The sequence below is a fragment of the Ovis canadensis genome, chromosome 18 (genome assembly GCF_042477335.2).
Source record: "Ovis canadensis isolate MfBH-ARS-UI-01 breed Bighorn chromosome 18, ARS-UI_OviCan_v2, whole genome shotgun sequence".
Classification (NCBI taxonomy): domain Eukaryota; kingdom Metazoa; phylum Chordata; class Mammalia; order Artiodactyla; family Bovidae; genus Ovis; species Ovis canadensis.
In genome coordinates, this window is record NC_091262.1 from 29,126,559 (window position 1) to 29,145,996 (window position 19,438).

General features: G+C 52.1%; 1 protein-coding gene across 6 annotated transcripts in view; it reads right to left on the bottom strand.

Moving 5' to 3' along the window:
• The window catches only part of KLHL25 (kelch like family member 25), a 50,365-nt gene extending 33,313 nt beyond the window's left edge, over window positions 1-17,052 (bottom strand). Inside the window, exon 1 of one of the 6 annotated variants that reach the window (XM_069559280.1) lies at window positions 16,866-17,052. Coding sequence is in view for 2 of the 6 variants with exons in the window: in XM_069559278.1 (XP_069415379.1) it covers window positions 1,564-1,570 (7 nt within the window). In the remaining 4 variants the exon portion in view is untranslated. Of the gene's footprint in view, window positions 1-1,563; window positions 1,805-16,865 lie in introns of those variants that run through there. The other 5 variants (XM_069559282.1, XM_069559278.1, XM_069559279.1 and 2 more) reach the window with 5 other exon arrangements.
• Between the last annotated feature and the right edge of the window lie 2,386 nt (window positions 17,053-19,438).

Genomic DNA, 19,438 nt, shown 5'->3' on the forward strand with positions numbered 1-19,438 from the left:
TTATTCTCAGTCTTTATCCCCAAACATTTTACACTGTTGCAGTTACAGAGCACTATTCTACATTGTTTTACCCACTCACATAGTTGGCATGCTCCATTCATCACTGAACACAGATTGACTGGGGCCTCCTGCGTGCAAACACTGGATGAACCTGCGCAGTCTCTCTGCCTGGCTGTAATGTTTAATGTCTGCGCAGTAGAGAACCACCCTGACTCATTCATTCATCCATAGTTTTGGATTTGTATCCAACAACCGTCTTTGTGCTATGGTGTGCCTGGTCGCTCAGTTACATCCAGCTCTTTGGCGACCCCACGGATTGTAGCTCACCAGGTTCCTCTGTCCACAAGATTTCCCAGGCAAGAATACTGGAGTGGGTAGCCATTCCCTTCTTCAGGGGATCTTCCCAAACCAGGGATCGAACCCGAGTTTCCTGCACTGTGGCCAGATTCTTTCCATCTGAGAAACCAGGGAAGCCCCCTCCCCCACTGCCTTTGCTTGCAGTGAACTGTGAATTACGCTCCTCTCTTGAGGGCTTCCCTGACAGCTCAGTTAGTAAAGAATCCTCCTGCAATGCAGGAGACCCTGGTTGGATTCCTGGGTCAGGAAGATCCCCTGGAGAAGGGATCGGCAACCCACTCCAGAATTCTTGGGCTTCCCTCGTGGCTCAGCTGGTAAAGAATCCAGCTGCAATGCGGGAGACCTGGGTTCAATCCCTGGGTTGGGAAGATCCCCTGGAGAAGGGAAAGGTTACCCACTCCTGTATCCTGGCCTGGAGAATTCCATGGACTGTATAGTCCATGGGGTCACAAAGAGTCGGACGTGACTGAGCAACTTTCACTTTGAGATAAAGATCTTTGGAGGATTATTACAGACGTTTGATGTCAGATTGTCCTAGCAGCTCTGTTTACCCTGCTTCATGAAAGCAACCTGGCAACAAAGAGGCTTCTTTCAGCTTAGACAGGGATGGCTCAGATGCCTCCACATTCGGTGGGGCAGAGAGAAGCTGCCACCTGAGCTCCAGCGCTGTGTCCTGCTGCTCCTCAGCTCGGTGGGGACCCCCAGACCATCTCTGGCCCCGAGACTGGGGGTCTGCAAGCCCAGCTGTTGCTGCAAATAGGAGCAGGGCCAATGAAACGGACATCCCGGCTCTCAGAGGGGACAAAGAGCTCGGCGCTCAGGTTCGCCCATCTGTTGAAATCGCTTGTTTCCTTTCAGTTATCCAGAGCAAGACAGAGAGGAGAAACAAAGCTGGGGGCAGAGAACAGCCCCCGCGCAAAGCACACATCGCCACCCAGTCCCGGGTTCCTCCTTTGCCAGCAGGGCTGGCTAGGCCCTTGGCAAACAGAGGTGGTGCGGGGGCTGGGGACAGGGAGGGAGGCTGTCTCTCTTCCTGTCTGGCCCCCTGAAAGATCTGCAGCGGCCCACAGATGGAGTCATTAAGAGCACTCTGGCCTAGATATCACTTTCAGTAAGCCACCTGGAGTGACAGCCTGGGAGGAAAATGAACATACAGAAAAGGTCAGAAGAGAGGAAAAAAAAGATAGTCAAGCACCAGCCACTTACTGGTCATGAGCTGCTTTCTCTCGGTGTTCCAAAAGCTTCTAGTTCAGGCCGGCAGTGTCAAACCAGAATGCGAAGGTGCCTCAAGTGTCAAAGCCCAGGACACAGCTCTGGGTCTCCCCTCCCATGGGGAGGGCGGAGGGCAGGGGCGTGTGGCTAGACAGCGCTTTGGCAAGATGTTTCAAAAGGACAGAAGCACGTGCCCTCTGCCCCAGCCTCCCCACACCCAGGACTCCTGCCCTCTGTTGCCTTTTGGCTACAAGCAAAAGATTGCAAATGCCTCAATGTTTATGGGTGAGAGGCCCAGTTAAAGAAACAGTGGTTCATTCATACAGTGGAGTACTACAGGACTGTATTATATATATATACACACACACAATAAACTGGTTTCTCTGCTAAAATGAGAAGCGCTGTGAATAGGAGGCTGTCTCTTACATCTGTTAAAAACCGACTACCTAGTCACTCACACAGACCCGTAGTACACACACACCTGCTGGGTTTGCACAGACTGTCTCAGTAGGCTGAGCAAGAAAGCCAGTTGACAGTAGGTACTGCTGGTGAGAACGGAGAGGAGACTGTCTTCACCTCACAACCCCAAGAACCTGCCGGATGCTATGCCAGACCCAGGGTCACTTTTTGTTTTTAACCCTGCTGTGAGCAAGTGTTTCTGCCAAGCCCTGTACAAGCCTTCTTTCACTGTATTCTTATGGCACCTTTTCGAGGCCATCATTGTCCCCATTACACAGATGGGAAAACTGAGGCTCAGAGAAGGTAAGAAATGTGCACATGGCCTCAGTACCCAGAGCTGTTTTGCTCCAGAGTCCCTGCTCACACAGGGCACCCAGTATGGCACGGTGTGATGACCTAAACGGGTGGAATGGGAGCGGCAAGGGAGGCTCAAGAGGAAGGGAATATATGTATATAAAATTGTGACTGATTTGGGTTGCTGTGTGGCGGAAACCAATACAACATTGTAAAGCAAGTTTCCTCCAATTAAAAAACAACAAAGAAATAATAAAAGAAAAATCCTAATGAACTTTTGGGCCAAACTAATATCTTTTTCAGCAAAGAAAGGACTAAGGTTTTAACGTGAAATTTTAGTCTTGAGAAGTTAGCAGGCTTAAAGAATTGTAAAGCTAGCTTCCAAAACATCATAACTGTTTCTGCGCTCTACTAAGTCCATTTAATAATACATTTCTATCTATACAATATTCATGAAAAGTGGAAATGTTAGTTGCTCAGTCGGGTCCAACTCTTTGCGACCCAGTGGACTGTAGCCCACCCCTGTCCCTGGAATTCTCCAGGCAAGAATACTGGAGTGGGTAGCCATTCCCTTCTTCAGGGGATGTTCCTAACCCAGGGATCGAACCCGGCTCTCCCACACTGTAGGTGGATTATCTTATCATCTAAGCCGCCAGGAAACTGCTGTACACATATCACTGCTCAGTAACCAGCAGCACTGTCTTCTCTGTATTTATCCAAGGGAAATGAAACCATGTTCACTCAAAAACCTGTATACAAATTATTACAGCAGCTTTATTCTAGATTATTAAAACTTGGGAAAAAACAAACAAACCAAAAAACCCACCAAAAAAAACCCCAAAGCCCTGCTCAAACGGCACCTCATGGGCTGTTGAGAAAGAAACTTTTTGGCTGCCAAGGCTGGGTGTGCCTGACCAGGAAATGCTGTTTTTAATGAAAAGCACTTGATTTCTCAAGTGCCTCGCTGCCACCTGGCAAACCTGAGCCCTCCTTCCTGGGCCTCCGGAGAAGAGGCAGGGTGAGGATGTGCGCTCGCAGTTGGCCAGGCCCCAGGCCACCCTGAAGAATGCGTGATACATCTGACGGTAATGTGAGGACACAGACTCGGCCTGTGTTAACAGGCTCTCTCTTGGGCGTCTGCCTTCCTCTCTGCCTGGGGAGAAGGGACTTGGGTCTGGGACCTCCCCGCTGGCGGGCACTGCCAGCAAAGCCACCTCTGTCCTGCAAAGCTTATGCCAGGTATTCAGACATTCAGTGCCTCAGCTTCTACATCTGTAAAATGGGTGTGAAGATAATCAGATCAACCTTGCATGATCCCTGAGGGACTGAAGGGGAAACAGATGAACAGAGCTGGGTGCTGGGCTCATATCCGGCCCCCAGCTCGCAGGGGTTTTGCCTTGTACAGCTATTCTCAAATGGTTTGGTCTCAGGGTCTTTTCACAACTTCAACATGACTGAGGGCCCTAAGGGGCTTCTGTTATGTGGTTCAATCTATTGACATTTATTACATACAAAATTAAAATTGAGACAAAATTGAAATGTATACTAGTTAACTGAAAAATAATAATAAACTTGCTATATGTTAGCATAGATAAGTTGTTTTTCATAAATCTAATTTCAAAAAAATTTTTTTATTAACAGTCAGATTCTCTATCTGCTTCTGCATCCAATTTATTGTTAAAGTGTTTTTTTTTTAATTGAAATATAGTTTATTTACAATCTGGTACTAATTTCAGGTGTTCAAAGTGACTGTTACATATATAAATATTAGATTATTTTCTATCACAAGTTATTACAAGATACTGAAAGTAGTTCCCAGTGCTATTCAGTAAATCCTCATTGCTTACTTTATATATAGTAGTATGTATCTCAGAGAAGGCAATGGCATCCCACTCCAGTACTCTTGCCTAGAAAATCCCATGGATGGAGGAGCCTAGTAGGCTGCAGTCCATGGGGTCGCTAAGAGTTGGACACGACTGAGTGACTTCACTTTCACTTTTCACTTTCATGCACTGGAGAAGGAAATGGCAACCCACTCCAGTGTTCTTGCCTTGAGAATCCCAGGGACCGGGGAGCCTGGTGGGGGTCGCACAGAGTCGGACAAGACTTAGCAGCAGCAGCAGCAGTATGTAGCTATGAGTCCCATACTCCTAAACATTGTAAAATATTTTCATTGAAGACTAGAAGAAACTACAGCCTCACCTGGATAGGGGGTTGGTAATGGGAGGAGATTTTAAGAGCCTCTCCAGATTACTGTGGATATGCCTCTTTGACAAAACGCTAAGACTTGTTGAGCAGCACTTGCTCTGCGGCCTGTGGGATCTTCCCAGAACAGAGGTCGAACCTGTATCTCCCGCATTGGCAAACGGATTCTTTACCACTGAGCCACCAGGGCATCCTGAACAGCAGTTTCTTAAGGATCAACTGCAGTGTGGGACCTGAGCCGCGTGGTGAACATACATACTCTGACCTTCCCATCTTCCAGTCTGTCTTGCACTCTGGCTCATTCACCCACGCATGACTTGGTAGCTTCGTGCAATGGTTACTTGGAAAACACTGGTTCACGGGGTTTTGCACTTGGAGAGAATGGGTGAAAAAGGCAAATAATATCTGGATGTTACTATGAAAACAGCTTTGATGCCATGGACCCCAACAGATTCCCAGGGACTTTCTAGCACCATGCTGTGAGAAGCAGAACTTCCTCACCCTCCACGTGAACCATGGTTTTAAAATAAGAACTCGGAAAAAGAAACTGCCATGGAAAGTGCTGGGCAGTGACAGGGCAATCACCTGCTCGGAGGTGCTCCTGAGAGCTCCTCCCCGGCGTGCGGCCACCGGGCACACCAGAGCCGCCCTCTGATCCCCACTTGCCAGCCTCCCCTCGTGGCACTCAGGCCCCTCTGCTCCTCCCTCCATCACCAGATGCTGTCTTCTCGCCACAGGACCCCTCATTTCCCCCCAAATAACAGTCTTTGGCGGTTTGCAGAGGGCAGGGCCTGAGACAGCAAACTACAGGGGCTGGGCGTGGGCTGCTGCCCTTGGGCTTCGCAGCTGATAATTCTTGGTCTCTTGAAATTACACATGTAATGTGTATTTATAGCCAAATACATGGGTGCCCAGAAATTGCAACTCATTCATAGATACATTTTTAGCATATCGTTTGGCCCCACCAAGTTCCATTAAATCCTGCTTCCCAGGTCCCTTGTGTGGCTAGTTTTTCCAGAAACAAGGGGAGGGCCTGGCCACTGTAGGCTGGGCTCCCCCTCTCCTGGCACTCCGGTGCCAGACACTTGGTTCTGGACCACCTGCTCAAAAGCCTTCAAGGAGGCTCTGACGTCCAAGCCTCGTTCACTCTGTTCCCCAGCCCCTCGCCCCCGACACTTGCTGGGGCACATGCTGGACTTTCAAGCTTCTCTCCTCCCCCGTCTTCCTGCTCAAGCCCCACTCCCTCTCTCCGTAAGGCTCCTGGACTTGACATCTGTCTGGCATGTACAGGACCTTGGACATAGTATTAGGTCAGCCAAAAAGTTCACTCAGGTTTTTCCATTCCATCCTTCAGAAAAACCCAGACCAATGTTTTAACCAACCCAACAGATACCTTACAAGTAACTTCTGGGCGCCTGCGAGCTGCTGGGCCCTGGGCTGTACCAGGAGCACAGCAGAGAGTCAGGAGAACAGTTTTCGTCTGGTGTCCTGCTATCAAGGCTTCCCCAGGGGCTCAGCTGTAGAGACTCCCTCTGCCAGTGTGGGAGCCCCAGGTTCAACCCCTGGGGCAGGAAGATCACCTGGAGAAGGAAATGGCAACCCGCTCTAGTATTCTTGCCTGGAGAATCCCAGGGACAGAGCAGCCTGGTGGGTTACGGTCCACGGGGTTGCAAAGAGCCGGACACGACCTACTGACTAAACAACTATATTTCCTGCAATTAACGTTCTATTTGGCCTAGGCAGCAGCGCTGTGGCCGTGCTTCTCTAGCAATACCTATTCCTTCAGAGTATCGTGTACTCTGCCTTTATTTTTATCTCCAACTCATTGAGGACGGTATTCTGTGTCTTCTTTGCTGCCTGGAGTACATCAGATGTTCAGTAATACTGCTGAGCAGGGAAGAAGATGAACCACAAATACCCACTGCAATAAGGTTCAAAAATATCCAAGCGAGTGGCCGTCAGTATCTGCTGTGCTAACCTGAAGTATGATAGGCATGTTTCACACTGAAGTGTTTTAAAGGTTGGATGGGAAAGAGCAACCTTCCTCTGTGTTCTAAAGGGTGTTCTACCAATCACAGGACTTAAACCGGAGATGCTGGCCACAAGCACCTGATGGGGTGGTGAGATGCTAAAGCCCTGATTTCGAATCCCAGCATTGCTGTTTCTACCCATATGACTGGCCCAAGGTCCTTACATTCTCTGAGCCTCAGTATTTCCATCTGAAAAATGGGGGGGGGGGGGGAATGAGAAATAACTGTTCCTATATCAACAGCTTTCCTGAGAATTAAATAAGATAGTCCAGGGTCTTCCCTGGTGGTTCAGTGGTTGGGAGTCTGCCCTGCAATGCAGGGGATAAGGGCTTGATCCCTGCTTGGGGAACTAAGATCCCATGCGCCACAGGGAAAGACCACACACCACAACTAAGACCCAACACAGCCAAATAAATAAAAGACAGCCCATGTAAAGAGCACAGTGAGACACACAAAATTCATTCCATTCAAGAGAACAGAAGTTACTAAGGCTGCTGCTATTGTAACCCATTGGCAGGAGCCCTTAGCAGAAAAATTCAAAGATGACTCTCTCCACCCCTGTGACCATGTTACCTACATGGCAAAGTGAGTTGCAGACATAACTGATGATGTTACTAACTAATCAGGAGTCCTTAAAATAGAGAGATGCTCTGGGTGGCCCTGACTTAATCTCATGAGTCCTCTAAAGCAGAGTCTTCTCCAGCTGACTGCAGAAGTGGACGTCAGAGATCTGAAGCAGGGAAGGACCTGAGGGTCCTGCTGGCCTGGAGGTGGGGTGTGGGGGAAGGGTATCTGGCATGGAGTTAAGGAGCCCACTTACTGACAGTCCTACAACCACCAGGAACTTGATTCTCCCAACAACCTGAATGAGCCTAGAAGCAGAATCTCCCTCCCACCCCCCACCCCGGGCCTCAGGATAAAAGCCCAGTCCAGCTGGCACTTGACCCTGGCCTTGTGACAGTCTAAGTGGAGAGTTCAGTTGACTCAGCCCAAGCTCCTGACCCAGAGAACTGCGAGCTAACAGACAGGCACTGTCTAAGCCACTAAGTTAGTACTCATCTGTTAGGCAGCAACAGAAGCTAACGTAAGCCCTGCCTGTCCTCCAGCCATAACGCATATACATTAAAAACATCAGGTGGGGACTTCCCTGCTGGTCCGGTGACTAAGACTCAGCTCCCAATCTAGGGGGCTTGGGTTTGATCCCTGGTCAGGGAGCTAGGTCCCACATGCTGCAACTAAGATTTCTCCTGCTGCATCTAAACGTCCTGCATGCCACAGCAAAGACCGAAGATCCCGTGTGCCACAACTGAGGCCTGGTACAAATAAATACATATTTTAAAAAATCAGGTGCTGTCCAACTCGGACAACTGGCACTTTCTGCATCCTTACTGCTACACGGGTGATGCAAGGTCTGTCTAACCCACCTCTACCCCTAGCACTCAGCAGTGTGGCTATCACGCAGTAGGTTCTAAATAATTTCACTTGATAAGACTTCAACTTCCCGGGCAGTCAGGAACAGAAAGGCTTACAACTGTCCAGGCTGGCTTCACCACCATAAGACCCATCACAAGGTCAAGGTGCCCCAATCAGGGCACCAATCTGGGCAAATCCCAGGAAAGGTCTCTTTCTGGCCTGGAGGAAAAACCCCAGACACTGCAGGCAGTTCAGAGGAAGTCACCCAGCACCCAGGGTAGGTATGTGTCCACAGGCAAATGAGGCTCACTTTACACATGCACGGACCGTGCTGCGGTCCCAGCCTCGAGCTGAGGCAGCCTCCCAGGGCTCAGCTGACCAGCCAAACCCTGACATTTTGCTTGTATTGTAATTGTACCTTCCTGTAAAAAGTCCTAGTTGGAGCGGTAAAAATAGCAACTGCAACTTCCTGCGACACGGACAGGCCAGTCCATTCTACTGCCTGAAACTGAACCTGGGGACTCCATCTGACTGTGACTCCACAAAGCCCCTCTGAGCTGGGATGGGCATGCAGTGAGGGGGCACCTAGCCAGAAAACCCTGCCCTGCCCCCACTGACGGCCAGCTCCTGCGTGAGATGCTCCCCTCACTCCCTCCGTGAAAAAACCAGCCCAGTAACTGCAAAAAGATCTCCCCTGGTGGCTCAGTGGTAAGGAACCTGTCTGCCAATTCAAGAGACGCAAGTTTAATCCCTGGGCCTGGGAGATCCTCTGGAAGAGGAGATGGCAACCCACTCCCTTATTCCTGCCTGGGAAATCCCACGGACAGAGGATCCAGCCGGCTACAGTCCATGGGGCAGCAGAAGAGACGGGCATGACTTGGTGACTGAACAACAACAAATACAGGCAGAAACGCGTCTGCAGCCACGGTCGCCGCCTGCTCTCCTCCTGCTCACTGGCTGCAGAGCTAAAAAGGCAGGACACCTCCTGACCAGGGCCCTCTGGGAGAGCCACTGCCCCCTCGTTCATATGCTGTCATGCTCCCCAGTTCATCTTCCTGTCCGCGGCCCTGCAGCCGTCCCAACCAGGTCAGGCTGAAGCCTTCATCAGGCCTGAGGTCCCACACTGCTGCAGGGGAACTGTAGCCAAGCCTGGATGCTGCTTGCTCCCCCAAACAGGGGCTCACCATGTCACAGTCCACTTGGGGAAGGACAGGAGAGCCTGCCTGTATGTCCCCAGGCTCCTGAATCCCAGTGGAGATGAATTTCTCCAGGGACTCCTGTCCACCAGGTTCCCTACCTCCCCCACTATGGGGCCAGAGGCCCCAGGTCCCATCTTTCCTTCAACAGGCCCCACAGTTTCCCGCCTGTTACCACATCAAGTACAAAAGCTCTTAGGTCAATCTTTTGCTTATTTTAAAGCCTCCCATTAAAGGAAAACAGACAAGGACTCCCAAAGTAATAAACATGGCAATCCACAAAGTTCTAGGAGCCCCAGCCTTTGGCCTCCAGAAATAGTGACAGACTTTATATTTTCTGGGGCTCCAAAATCACTGCAGATGGTGACAGCAGCCACGAAATTAAAAGATGCTTCCTCCTTGGAAGAAAAGCTATGACAAATCTAGACAGCATATTAAAAAGCAGAGATGTCACTTTGCCAACAAAGGTCCGTAGAGTCAAAGCTATGATCTTTCCAGTAGTCGTGTACGGATGTGAGAGCTGAACTATAAAGAAAGCTGAGTGCCAAGAACTGATGCTTTGGAACTGCGGTGTTGGAGAAGACTCTTGAGAGTCCCTTGGACTGCAAGGAGATCAAACCTGTCAATCCTCAAGGAAATCAATCCTGGATATTCACTGGAAGGACTGATGGTGAAGCTGAAGCTCCAATACTTTGGCCACCTGATGCAAAGAGCTGACTCATTGGAAAAGACCCTGATGCTAGGGAAGATTGAAGGCAGGAGGAGAAGGGGACGGCAGAAGATGAGACGGTTGGATGGCATCACCGACTCGATGGACATGAGTTTGAGTAAGCTCAAGGAGACAGTGAAGCCTGGCGTGCTGCAGTCCATGGGGTCTCGCAAAGAGTCAGGCACGACTTAGTGACTGAACAAAAGATAAAGGAGGGGTCAGTCTGTGGTTATCAATGCCCCTTTCTGAGCCTTTCCCTGGACCAGCTAGAGAATTTTCTCTACCCTCCTGGGCTGGATGAGGCCTCCTCCATCTCAGGGATGCAAGGCAGAAGTCCCACCTAAAGCCATCCGGCCCCTCCCCTGGACACACTAGCTGCTTAGAAACACTCACATCCGTTCAGATGTTCCAGGCTCCAGATAGTCACCTTTCACTAGTAAAACCCATGATGTCTGCAGAGCTTTTCAGCATAAAATGAACTTTCCGGAATGTTTCCCCATGCACAACACGGAGCAGCCTGGCAGGGGGCAGGGATTAAAAGGGCCTCATTTCACAGATGACCACGCAGGGTGAAGGCTGAGTCCCCAGCCGTGGTCAGGAGACCAGCGAGAGGCAGAGCCAGCACTCGCTAAACCTTGATCTTCTGGAAAAAACAATGATGGATTACAAAAAACCTGGAAGCCTGAATAAACTGGATCACTTTTTTTTTTAAAGGAATATGAGATCATTTTTACCAATCACATTAGCTAAAAGGGAAAATGTAGATAATAGCAAGTATGGGTGGAGAGGTGGGCTCCCAGACACCATCAGTAGGACAGTAAACTGGCTTATTAGTCTTTGCAAAAAGCATTTAGTTTGGACAACGAAAATTTAAAGACCAGGAAGATACATGATCAAGACGTACATGAATTCATGGCTTGTATGGAGGGTTTAAAAAAAAATCAGACACAAGTCAAAAGTGCCCTGTTAGGAGACTAAAAGAAAAAAAAAAGATAGCGCTTTGGCCATGCTGTGGAATATTACACAGCTGTGAAAAGGGAACAAGATCCACCCACGCACTAAGTGATAGACACTGGAATACTGAGTATGATCCAAATTACATAAGGACAAAATCTGTATAAGAAAAGGGGGACGAGAAGGCTATGCCCCAAACTGAAGACAGATACCAAGGACCAGGCTGCTTTCACAGCAGGTTCCACATCTTCTAATACTGTTTGTTGATAAAGGAATCCACCAATGTATGATTAACATTAAAGATAATAACATATCTTAAAAGGAACATGTTTTCTTGGCCTTTGTAAAATCAGAAAAGCAGCTTCTCTCTGGGTCTCGTCTCAAACCCCTCTCCAGCACACGATGTTCACAGCCTGTTCATTTGTTTGACACCCTCTTCTTCAGATCCTCCCATGGCTGCATCTTGCTGTCCTGGAGGTCTCGGCTCAACGTTGTCAGCCTAGAGGAGCTCAATGTTGTCAGCCTAGAGGAGCTTTCTTTAGGCTCCCTGGTCTAAGCGGATGCCCCACCTCGATCCTTTTCCTCACGCTGCCACCCCACCCCACCCACCTCCTGCAGCCCAACCTAAGCTCTATTTATTTATCTATCTGTTGCTTGCCTCCTCCAGTTGAATGGGGGCTCCAGGATGGTGAGGACCTTGTCTTGTTCTCTGCTGCGCCGCAGAGCCTGGCAGAAAACAGCTTGCAAAAAAACACTCATTGGGGATTCCCTGGTGGTCCCATGGTTAAGAATCGGCCTGCTAACGAAGGGGACACAGGTTTGATCCCTGATCGGGGAAGATCCCCCATGCCACAGAGCAACTGAGCCCAAGAGCCGCAAGTACTGAGCCCGTGCACCGAGAGCCCATGCCCTGCAAAAGAGAAGCTACCACAGCAACGAGCTGAGCACCGCAGCTAGAATCATCCCCACTCTAACTAGAGAAAGCCTGTGTGCAGCAAGCTGAGCACCGCAACGAGAGTCATCCCCACTCTAACTAGAGAAAGCCTGTGTGCAGCAGCAAAGGCCCGGCACAGCCAAAAGTAGACAGAATTTTAAAAATTCACTGGCCACGTGAAGAATCGGGACACCAACGACAGTCCGTTTCCTCGTGTGTCCTGTGGCTTCGTCACATCACTCACAGCCTAGCGCTGAGCCATAACCACCCGGCTAGTTGTCTGTCTCCCAAGCCAAAGGGTGAGCGGAATTCCAAGGACAACCCTCTTTAAAGCTGACTTTCCCTTCCCAGTTTCTAGTCTGGGGTGAGCCATTCAGAAGGTGCTAAATACATGCTCGCTGCCTGAATGGAGCTGTACCTCTTGCTTTATCCGATTTCCAAAGCTGCAAACAACACAGGCGCTCACTGGTGGATTAAGGGACTTGCTGCCCAGGGTCCCGCAAGCCCAGCCGGGACACAGCAGGACTTGAACACTGGATGGAGGGTACAATCACCATAGCTTTTGAGAAAAAAAGCTCTCCCGTCTCTCGGCCCTCACCCCAGCCCAGATGAAGCGGACAAGTCTGACCTGGCCAACTGCAAACCTGGCAGGCAGCTAGTCCAGGAGTTGGAAGGGGCCGCGCCTTCCTTATCTTAACTAGGAGATCGATTCTGGTCAGCCCAGGTTGATCTGTGGTCGGCCTCTCCTTCAAGGAGTAGGCAGAAACCCAGCCAGGCTCTGTTTCCACCCTATCCCTTGCATGCTACTCTGAGGGGCAGCCGCCAGTCGGAGGCGCCTTCCCGGCAGACAGAAGTGGGTGGGGAGCCTCACCGTAGCCAATGTGGGCCTCCCTCTGGCGGTGTCTGATACAGTTCTCCCACGGCCCTGCTCAGCCCCCGCAGCCTGCCTCCTCGCATAAGGAGCCATCAGGCTGGCCTTGCAGGTACCTCCTTGGCAAAGTGTGGGGAGCATGGTATCCTCCTCTGTGCCCCCAGACTCCCTGGTGATCCCACTAGCTCCTGGGAGCTCTGTCCCACTTTTCTTTGGGAGGTGTCCCCTGAGAATGCCCAGGGGACATTCCCAGGGGACATCTCCCAGGCTAGATCTCATTCCATCTGTTCCAGAGTGGAGGGAGCAACTTCAGTTCTCCCACACCTGCTGCCCTTCACCCCTGGGCCCCAGACTCCAAGGGGCCAGAGGCAGGGAATAGCCCTGTCCCTCTGGAGTTATCGGCAAAGTCTGACTCAGTTTCCACTCACCCAGAAAGAAAAGGAAGTGGGGCGCTTGCCCTCACTTCACTCTACAGATGGAAAAAATGAGGACCCAGAGAAGGAAGGTGACATGCCCAAAGGCCCAGCACCCATCGTCAGCGGCAGAGCTGGGAACCAGGATGCCAGGCTCCTGCCTTCTAATTCAGCTCCCTCCACTCTACCAGCTGCCCCTCGCCCCTCCTGCCCAAGAGAGCTATGCAAGTAACTCGTGCCTTATAAAACGTGATACCAAAACTCTCTTTTGAGATTTAGCAGCAAGATATTTAACAGAAACACTGTACAGAAGAGCATCCACACAATTTGCAGAAGAGCAAATTGAGGCCCAGGGAGGTAAGCAGACCTACGGGAGGTTACACAGCCAGGCAGGGGCAGGGCAGGACCCCCAGGCCCCACCATCAGGGCTTTATCTGCCGACACCTTCCAGGGGCGAGGGTTCCAGTTGTGAGATGGCCGGTGAAGAGGTGGCCTTGGTCTCGGTCACATTGAAACAAGGTGAGGCCCAGAGACCCTCTTCTAAACTCTGTCCAGCCCAGGGGTGCAGGAAATGATAGTGGGGAAAGGAATGGCTTGGGAGATCGTTGCGTATTTGCAGAAAATGCAGTGGAATTTCCCAGCTTAACTGGGTTTCTGAGACGACAGAGCTGGCACTTCTAAAAACAGGCTGATGAGCCACACGCGCCTACCGTTTTTCATCCAAAAGGGTAGTGACAGGGCTGGGAAGGAAAGGTTTACCAGTAAGAAAGAAGAGAGTCTCCTGGCACTAAAGGGAGGGGGCAGGGTGGGTGCAGGTGGTGGGGGCCCCAGGAGAAGGTCGGGTTCAAAGAGCCCATGCTCTTCTCCCCCCTCCCCAACCTGGTGCTGAAGAGACTTCATAACAGGGAGCCCTCCCAGCCCTGAGTCCCTCTCTGACCTCCAGCCCCACATGCCCCCTTCCCTGCTCCTAATGAACAGTTGAGGGACCCGGAGTCAGGCTGGCCAGGTGAGCACCTGAAGTTGACAGGTATCAGCTTCAGCCAATCGGGGTGGGAGGACAGTGTGGCTCAGGGGCCCGGGGATCCCGGAAAGGGACTGGAGCCTGCTGGGAGGCGGGACTGACTCCATCACCTGCAGACAGACCCAGGTTCCTAAGGGGAAAGGCCTGCTGGGAGGCGGTGTAAAAAGCTGTGGACACACACTCCCCATTGCTGCCCCCGGACCCCAGATGTCTGGGAAAACTAAGTGTTTTCTGGCTGGGAAAACGCTTCAACAGCCTGGGCTGCCTAAGGCAATTCAATTATGAAATTTACCACATTAGATGAAAACCAGCATCTCAATCAGCCAATTCATTTGTGTCTGGTCACCCTGTTTTCTCGTGCCAGACCTGCTGGCCTTTCACGGGCCACACCCACACTGAGGCCTCGTCGGTCCAGAGCTACTAAGGGCTCAGGGGACGGGCTGGTCTTGGGGGTTCGTGGGGTGGGACCTCCCAGGATTCCCTGCGCAGAGAGGCAGCATCCAGAAGCGCCCCCCTCATCTTCCTGGGAGACTCCTGGGCCAGACCACCACAGTCCCAGGTGAACCTTTCCACTGCCTCCCACCTGCCTGCTCTCTGCCCTCAACCTGCGACGGCCTGGAGGCTGGCAATGAAGCGGCCTCTGGGAGAAGTGTGAATGGGTCCGGGGAGGCGGTAGCCCAGGACCTGCCTTTCTCATCTTTACCCAACCAGAGCATCCTCTCTCCAGGAAGCCTTCACCACCTGTGCTCCCCTCCTGTGCCCCCCTTAGATCCCCTCGCTATCTCTGTCACTGGGGGTACCGTGGGCACCTCCTAACCCCACGTGGCAGCACATCCTGGTCCAAGGGGGCTCCCGGAAGGTGTGGGCTCAATCAAGCCCCTTCAAACATCAATTAACACATGAATGAACACACCACCCATTAAAGGACACTCCCTCTGATGCCCCTAGCCCATCACAGTGAGAGATGGAAAGAGCCAAGCCTCCTTTCCCTGCAGCCCAGCAAGTCCAAGGCCCAGGTAATGTGGTCTTTCTTCCTGCTCTCCTCTCCCACACGGAGAGCCTGCAGGTCTAAGATGCTATTGAGGGGCATCAGGCTGCAGAAACCGCCTCCGAGGGGGAGTGTGCAACTAGCCCCCAGCTCCTCTCTGGGCACTGCAAACATAAAACCAGCTGCAGCCCCAGGACCAAGGTGTCTACCATTAACTACCTTCCTTTTAACAACCTCCGCGGAGTCACTTCCTGACAAAGGGAATGACTCAAGGTGGAGACAGCTGCCCGGCCTGTAAGAAGACTGACTCGTCATCCTCAAAGGCAGGTCTTGGGGATTCGAGGCCCCCGTGTTAAGAATACCAAACCTGCCCCCTGGTTGGGGTGGGCTTTGGGTCCTGCTCCTCCCAGTCCTCAAATGCAAGCCTTCAGCAACATCCTGGAGCAATCAGAACAGCACCTGGGCTCAAGGAGCATCAGACCCATCTGTGAATGGGGCGACTGAGGCCCTGGGTCCGAAAGGGCTTGACCCCAAGTCACAATCACCGGAGTCTGGCTCATGACAAGCCGCTGGGGTTCCCGCCTCCTCTCCCACGGCCACCGGCAGCTTCCCTCCCTCCAGCACGCCGCCAGAGTGAAACCAAAAGGCCCAGACACCTGGCCTTCTCCGCCCTGAATCACCAGGGAGGGCCAAAGCTCAGGGAGCCTTGACCCAGCCCCAAAGCAACCCAGCAGGAACAAGAGCGGCCGCACTAAACCTGCGGGGGTCCTGGGTCGATCCCCACTACAACCCCTTTGTCAAGGTCTCTATAAAGATTCCTCTGCTCAAAGAGAGCAGAAATCAGTTTGGCGGGGGCGGCTTTGAAACAGCAGCGCAGAAGTGTAGGGTGCCCCTGAGGGGCACGGACTCCCAACCCGAAGATCCCTCAAGCAACCACAAGGGGGAAAAGGAGTGAGGTGTGCCCAGGTGCAGCGAGGTCCCGGAGCCAGGGCGGAATGGGGTGAACCAGACAGCCGGACCAAAGGAGGCTCGCTCTGCACCCGCTAGGGTGGCGGCCACCCCGGGCGGCGGGACTTCGGGTGGGTGCCCATTCCTCGGCGGCTCCAAGCTCTCAGCCCAGGACGAGGGGCCCTGTCAGGTGGGACGCAAGCGGGGCCCGGCTCGCGTGGACGATCTTTCCCGTGGGGAAGCCCCTCGGCTGTCTCTGCACGAGGCAGGCAGCCATCTGGCCCCTCGGCGTCAAGTGCGCGGGGACTACCTCGCAGAGCCCGGGCCGTTCACATCCTCAAAGACAGGCAGCCTCCTCTTTCCAGGATCGATAGTAATTTTTTAAAAAGAGAGTCTGCGGACTCAATGAATCAAGCACTCCCGGGGGGTGGGGGGTGGGGGAAAGAGTTGCAGCTCCCGCGCGCAACATCCTATTTGTAAAACAATTCATTCCGTCGCTCTGAGCTTTCAAGCAAATAACCTCGTCGGGTCCCCAGGCACGCACGAGGCCGGAGGAGCGGAGCTGGGAGGGGTGCTTCTCTCCAGACCTCCACTCCCCACCATTGTCCCCGGCCCCGAGACCCCGTGGTGCTCTAGGGGGTTCCGGGGGTTCGAGCCCCGGGGCGCTGTTCCCCAGGCAGGCGGGCCCGCGAGGCTCGCTCTGCCCGTTGGCGCGGGAGGAGGGGGTTGGTGCCCACACGGCGGGGCGCGCAGGACCCGGCGCCCCCGGTCCCGGGGAGGGTGGGTGGTGACAAGTGCCACCGCCGGGGCCGCAAGCGCAGCTACACCGACTCTCGTCCCCAACCCGGCCCCGGTACTCACCGCTCGGGGCTGCTCCGCCCGCCGCGCTCAGAGGCCGCCCCCCCGGCCGCGCGCGGGCGAGGTCCCTCAAGCCCTCGCCGCTGCCGCTCCCCTCCCCCCGGCTCCCAAACACCGCGGAGCGCGCCGCCGCTTTGCGGTTCAGCCCCGGCGCCGCCAACAAACTAGTTTCTCCGGCCTTCCCGCCCCGCCTCCCGACCCTCAGCCAATTAGAGGCGGCGCCTCTGTGACGGACGGGCAGTCGAGCCCGTAGCTAAGCCCTCCGGGGGAGAAAGGGGTGGGCGCCGGGCCGCGCCGGCTCCGCGAGGGGGCGGGGCAGGCAGAGGAAAAGGACTTCGACCAGATTCTTAAAGGGGCAGGCACCGGCCCGCCCCGGCTGCCGGCCGAAGTTGGTGAACAAAACCGACGGGTGTTCCGGGGCTCTCCTAAGGAGCGAGCTTTGTGGACTGCGAATACATCTTCTCTGCCTGCTCTTCGGAGACATACTTTTAGTCATGAAAGCGTTAAACAAACGTTTCTCTTTTATGCTGAGCTTGCCTCAGTGTTTGAGATTTTCTTCAGCCACTGAACCCCGTCTGTACTTGGAATAAGTATTTTTCAGGGTACTTCAGCTCTCTCAGTTCTCGTTTCTCACCGAGTTCCTTTTGCAAGCTGACCGGCAGGCATTCATTCATTCATCCGTTCATTAATTCACTCCACTAACATTCGCTGGATGCCTGAGCGATGAGCTAGGCTCAGAGTGGGGGCGGGGGCGCGGGGGCGGGAATTATAATTTCTCCTTCTTGCTTCCTGGGTTTGCACCTCTTTAGGCTGCTGTGTATCCAGCGTCTTCACCTGTAAAGCGGCGGGTTAAAAAGTCCTCGTAGGGTTATTTGAGGAATGAAAAGAAACAAACTATAACAAAATTAAGTGCACAAAAAAATGTCCTTTCGTTCCGCCCTCTCACTGAAAATGGATCATTCAGGTATGTCACTTAAGGATACCAAAAGCTCTGGTGACGTCCAGAAAATGCGTTGTAAGAGCCACGCATGGGGTGGGGAGAATTCCCAGGAAGCAGAGTTCACACGGACGGAAAGCACAAGGAAGTTTATGGCAGAGGGAGGGAGACTGCACAAAAGATTTGGGTGAGGGGTGGAATTGTGACTGGTAGACACTGGGAAGGAGACCCCAAGGGCGGGAAGCCATTTAGATTGAACAGAAGAGATTCCAGGCTTCAAAAGCTATTAGAGGACAGGGGGAGACACAAGGCATTGTGGGACAGAAGCCTTACGGTGTAGAGCAAAGGGTTTGAATCCCGGCTCTACTCTCAAGAGCTGCTGAGGACTAGAGACAGAGTGCTCAGGCTTTCTGAGTGGTGGATTCTTATTGGTGAAAGGAAGATTCTAGAACCTATTGTGCAGGGTTATTTGTAAACAGATGCGAGCACACGTGCAATGGGCCTGGTACTCAGTGCTCAGTATATCACAGATTTCGGCTTCCCAGGTGGTGCAGTGGTAAAGAATCCAGATGCCAATGCAGGAGACAAGAGAAACTCGGGGTCTATCCCTGGGTAGGGAAAACCCCCGGAGGAGGAAATGACAGCCCACTCCAGTATTTTTGCCTGGAGAATCCTATGGACAGAGAAACCTGGTAGGCTACAGTCCATGGGGTCAGGACAAGCCTGAGCAACTGCACAGTTACAGCACATATGTGTAATAGGTTTACGTCTCCACTGGGCCTCGATCTGGAGATAGGTCAGACACAAAAGTTCTGATAGTCAAGAGCAGTCTTGGCCAGAGGTAAGAAGTTAGCCAAGTGTGTGTTAAGGTGCCTTCCAAGGGGAAAAAGAGGCATCAAAATAGCTGGTCCATTAAAGAAATGACACAGATCACATTTGTAGTTTTAGCCTCCTGCCAATTTTCTAGAGCTTGTGTCTTTATATAATTGTCAGTTGGATGAAGCTCCACATACCAAATTGATTCTTAGCAAGTTCATAACCATTGCTTATTATTCCATCGAGGTTCTCTGTGAAATTATAAGTGCAACCATCTAAAATCTGGTCCACATTATCATTTTTCTCCCCCCTCCTCAACTCCAAGCTCAAATTAGGTACTGGAATAAATTAAAATTAAATGTAGGCAATGGAACAAAAATCAGACCAAGAACACGTGTTGAGTCATTGCATTTAGATATGATTTGAAAGGAGCTGAGAAGATGGAACTTGCTCTGCCATCTGTCTCAGTCCTCACTGCAGACCCCGGAGCACGCCCACCAGCATAGCCCCTACCAGCCAATGCTGTTATGACCCAAGTAACAGAGGTGTACTGGTCAGTCCACTCGACTGCGCACGGAGTCCTGGGAGAGCAGGGGCCATGACAAACTCTGCAGACAGCTTGGTTCCTCACACAAGTGGCCCACATAGTTTAGAAATACTGTGACTAAATCTCATGTCAGAATGGAATTTTGCTACAGTATAACAGAAAACCTAAAATAACTGTGAATTTTAAACAGATAGAAGTTTGTTTCTTTCTTAACTTAATCTAAAGTTAAGTAATCTATGACGCGTTGCCAACTCCACAGTTATGAGGATTATGGGT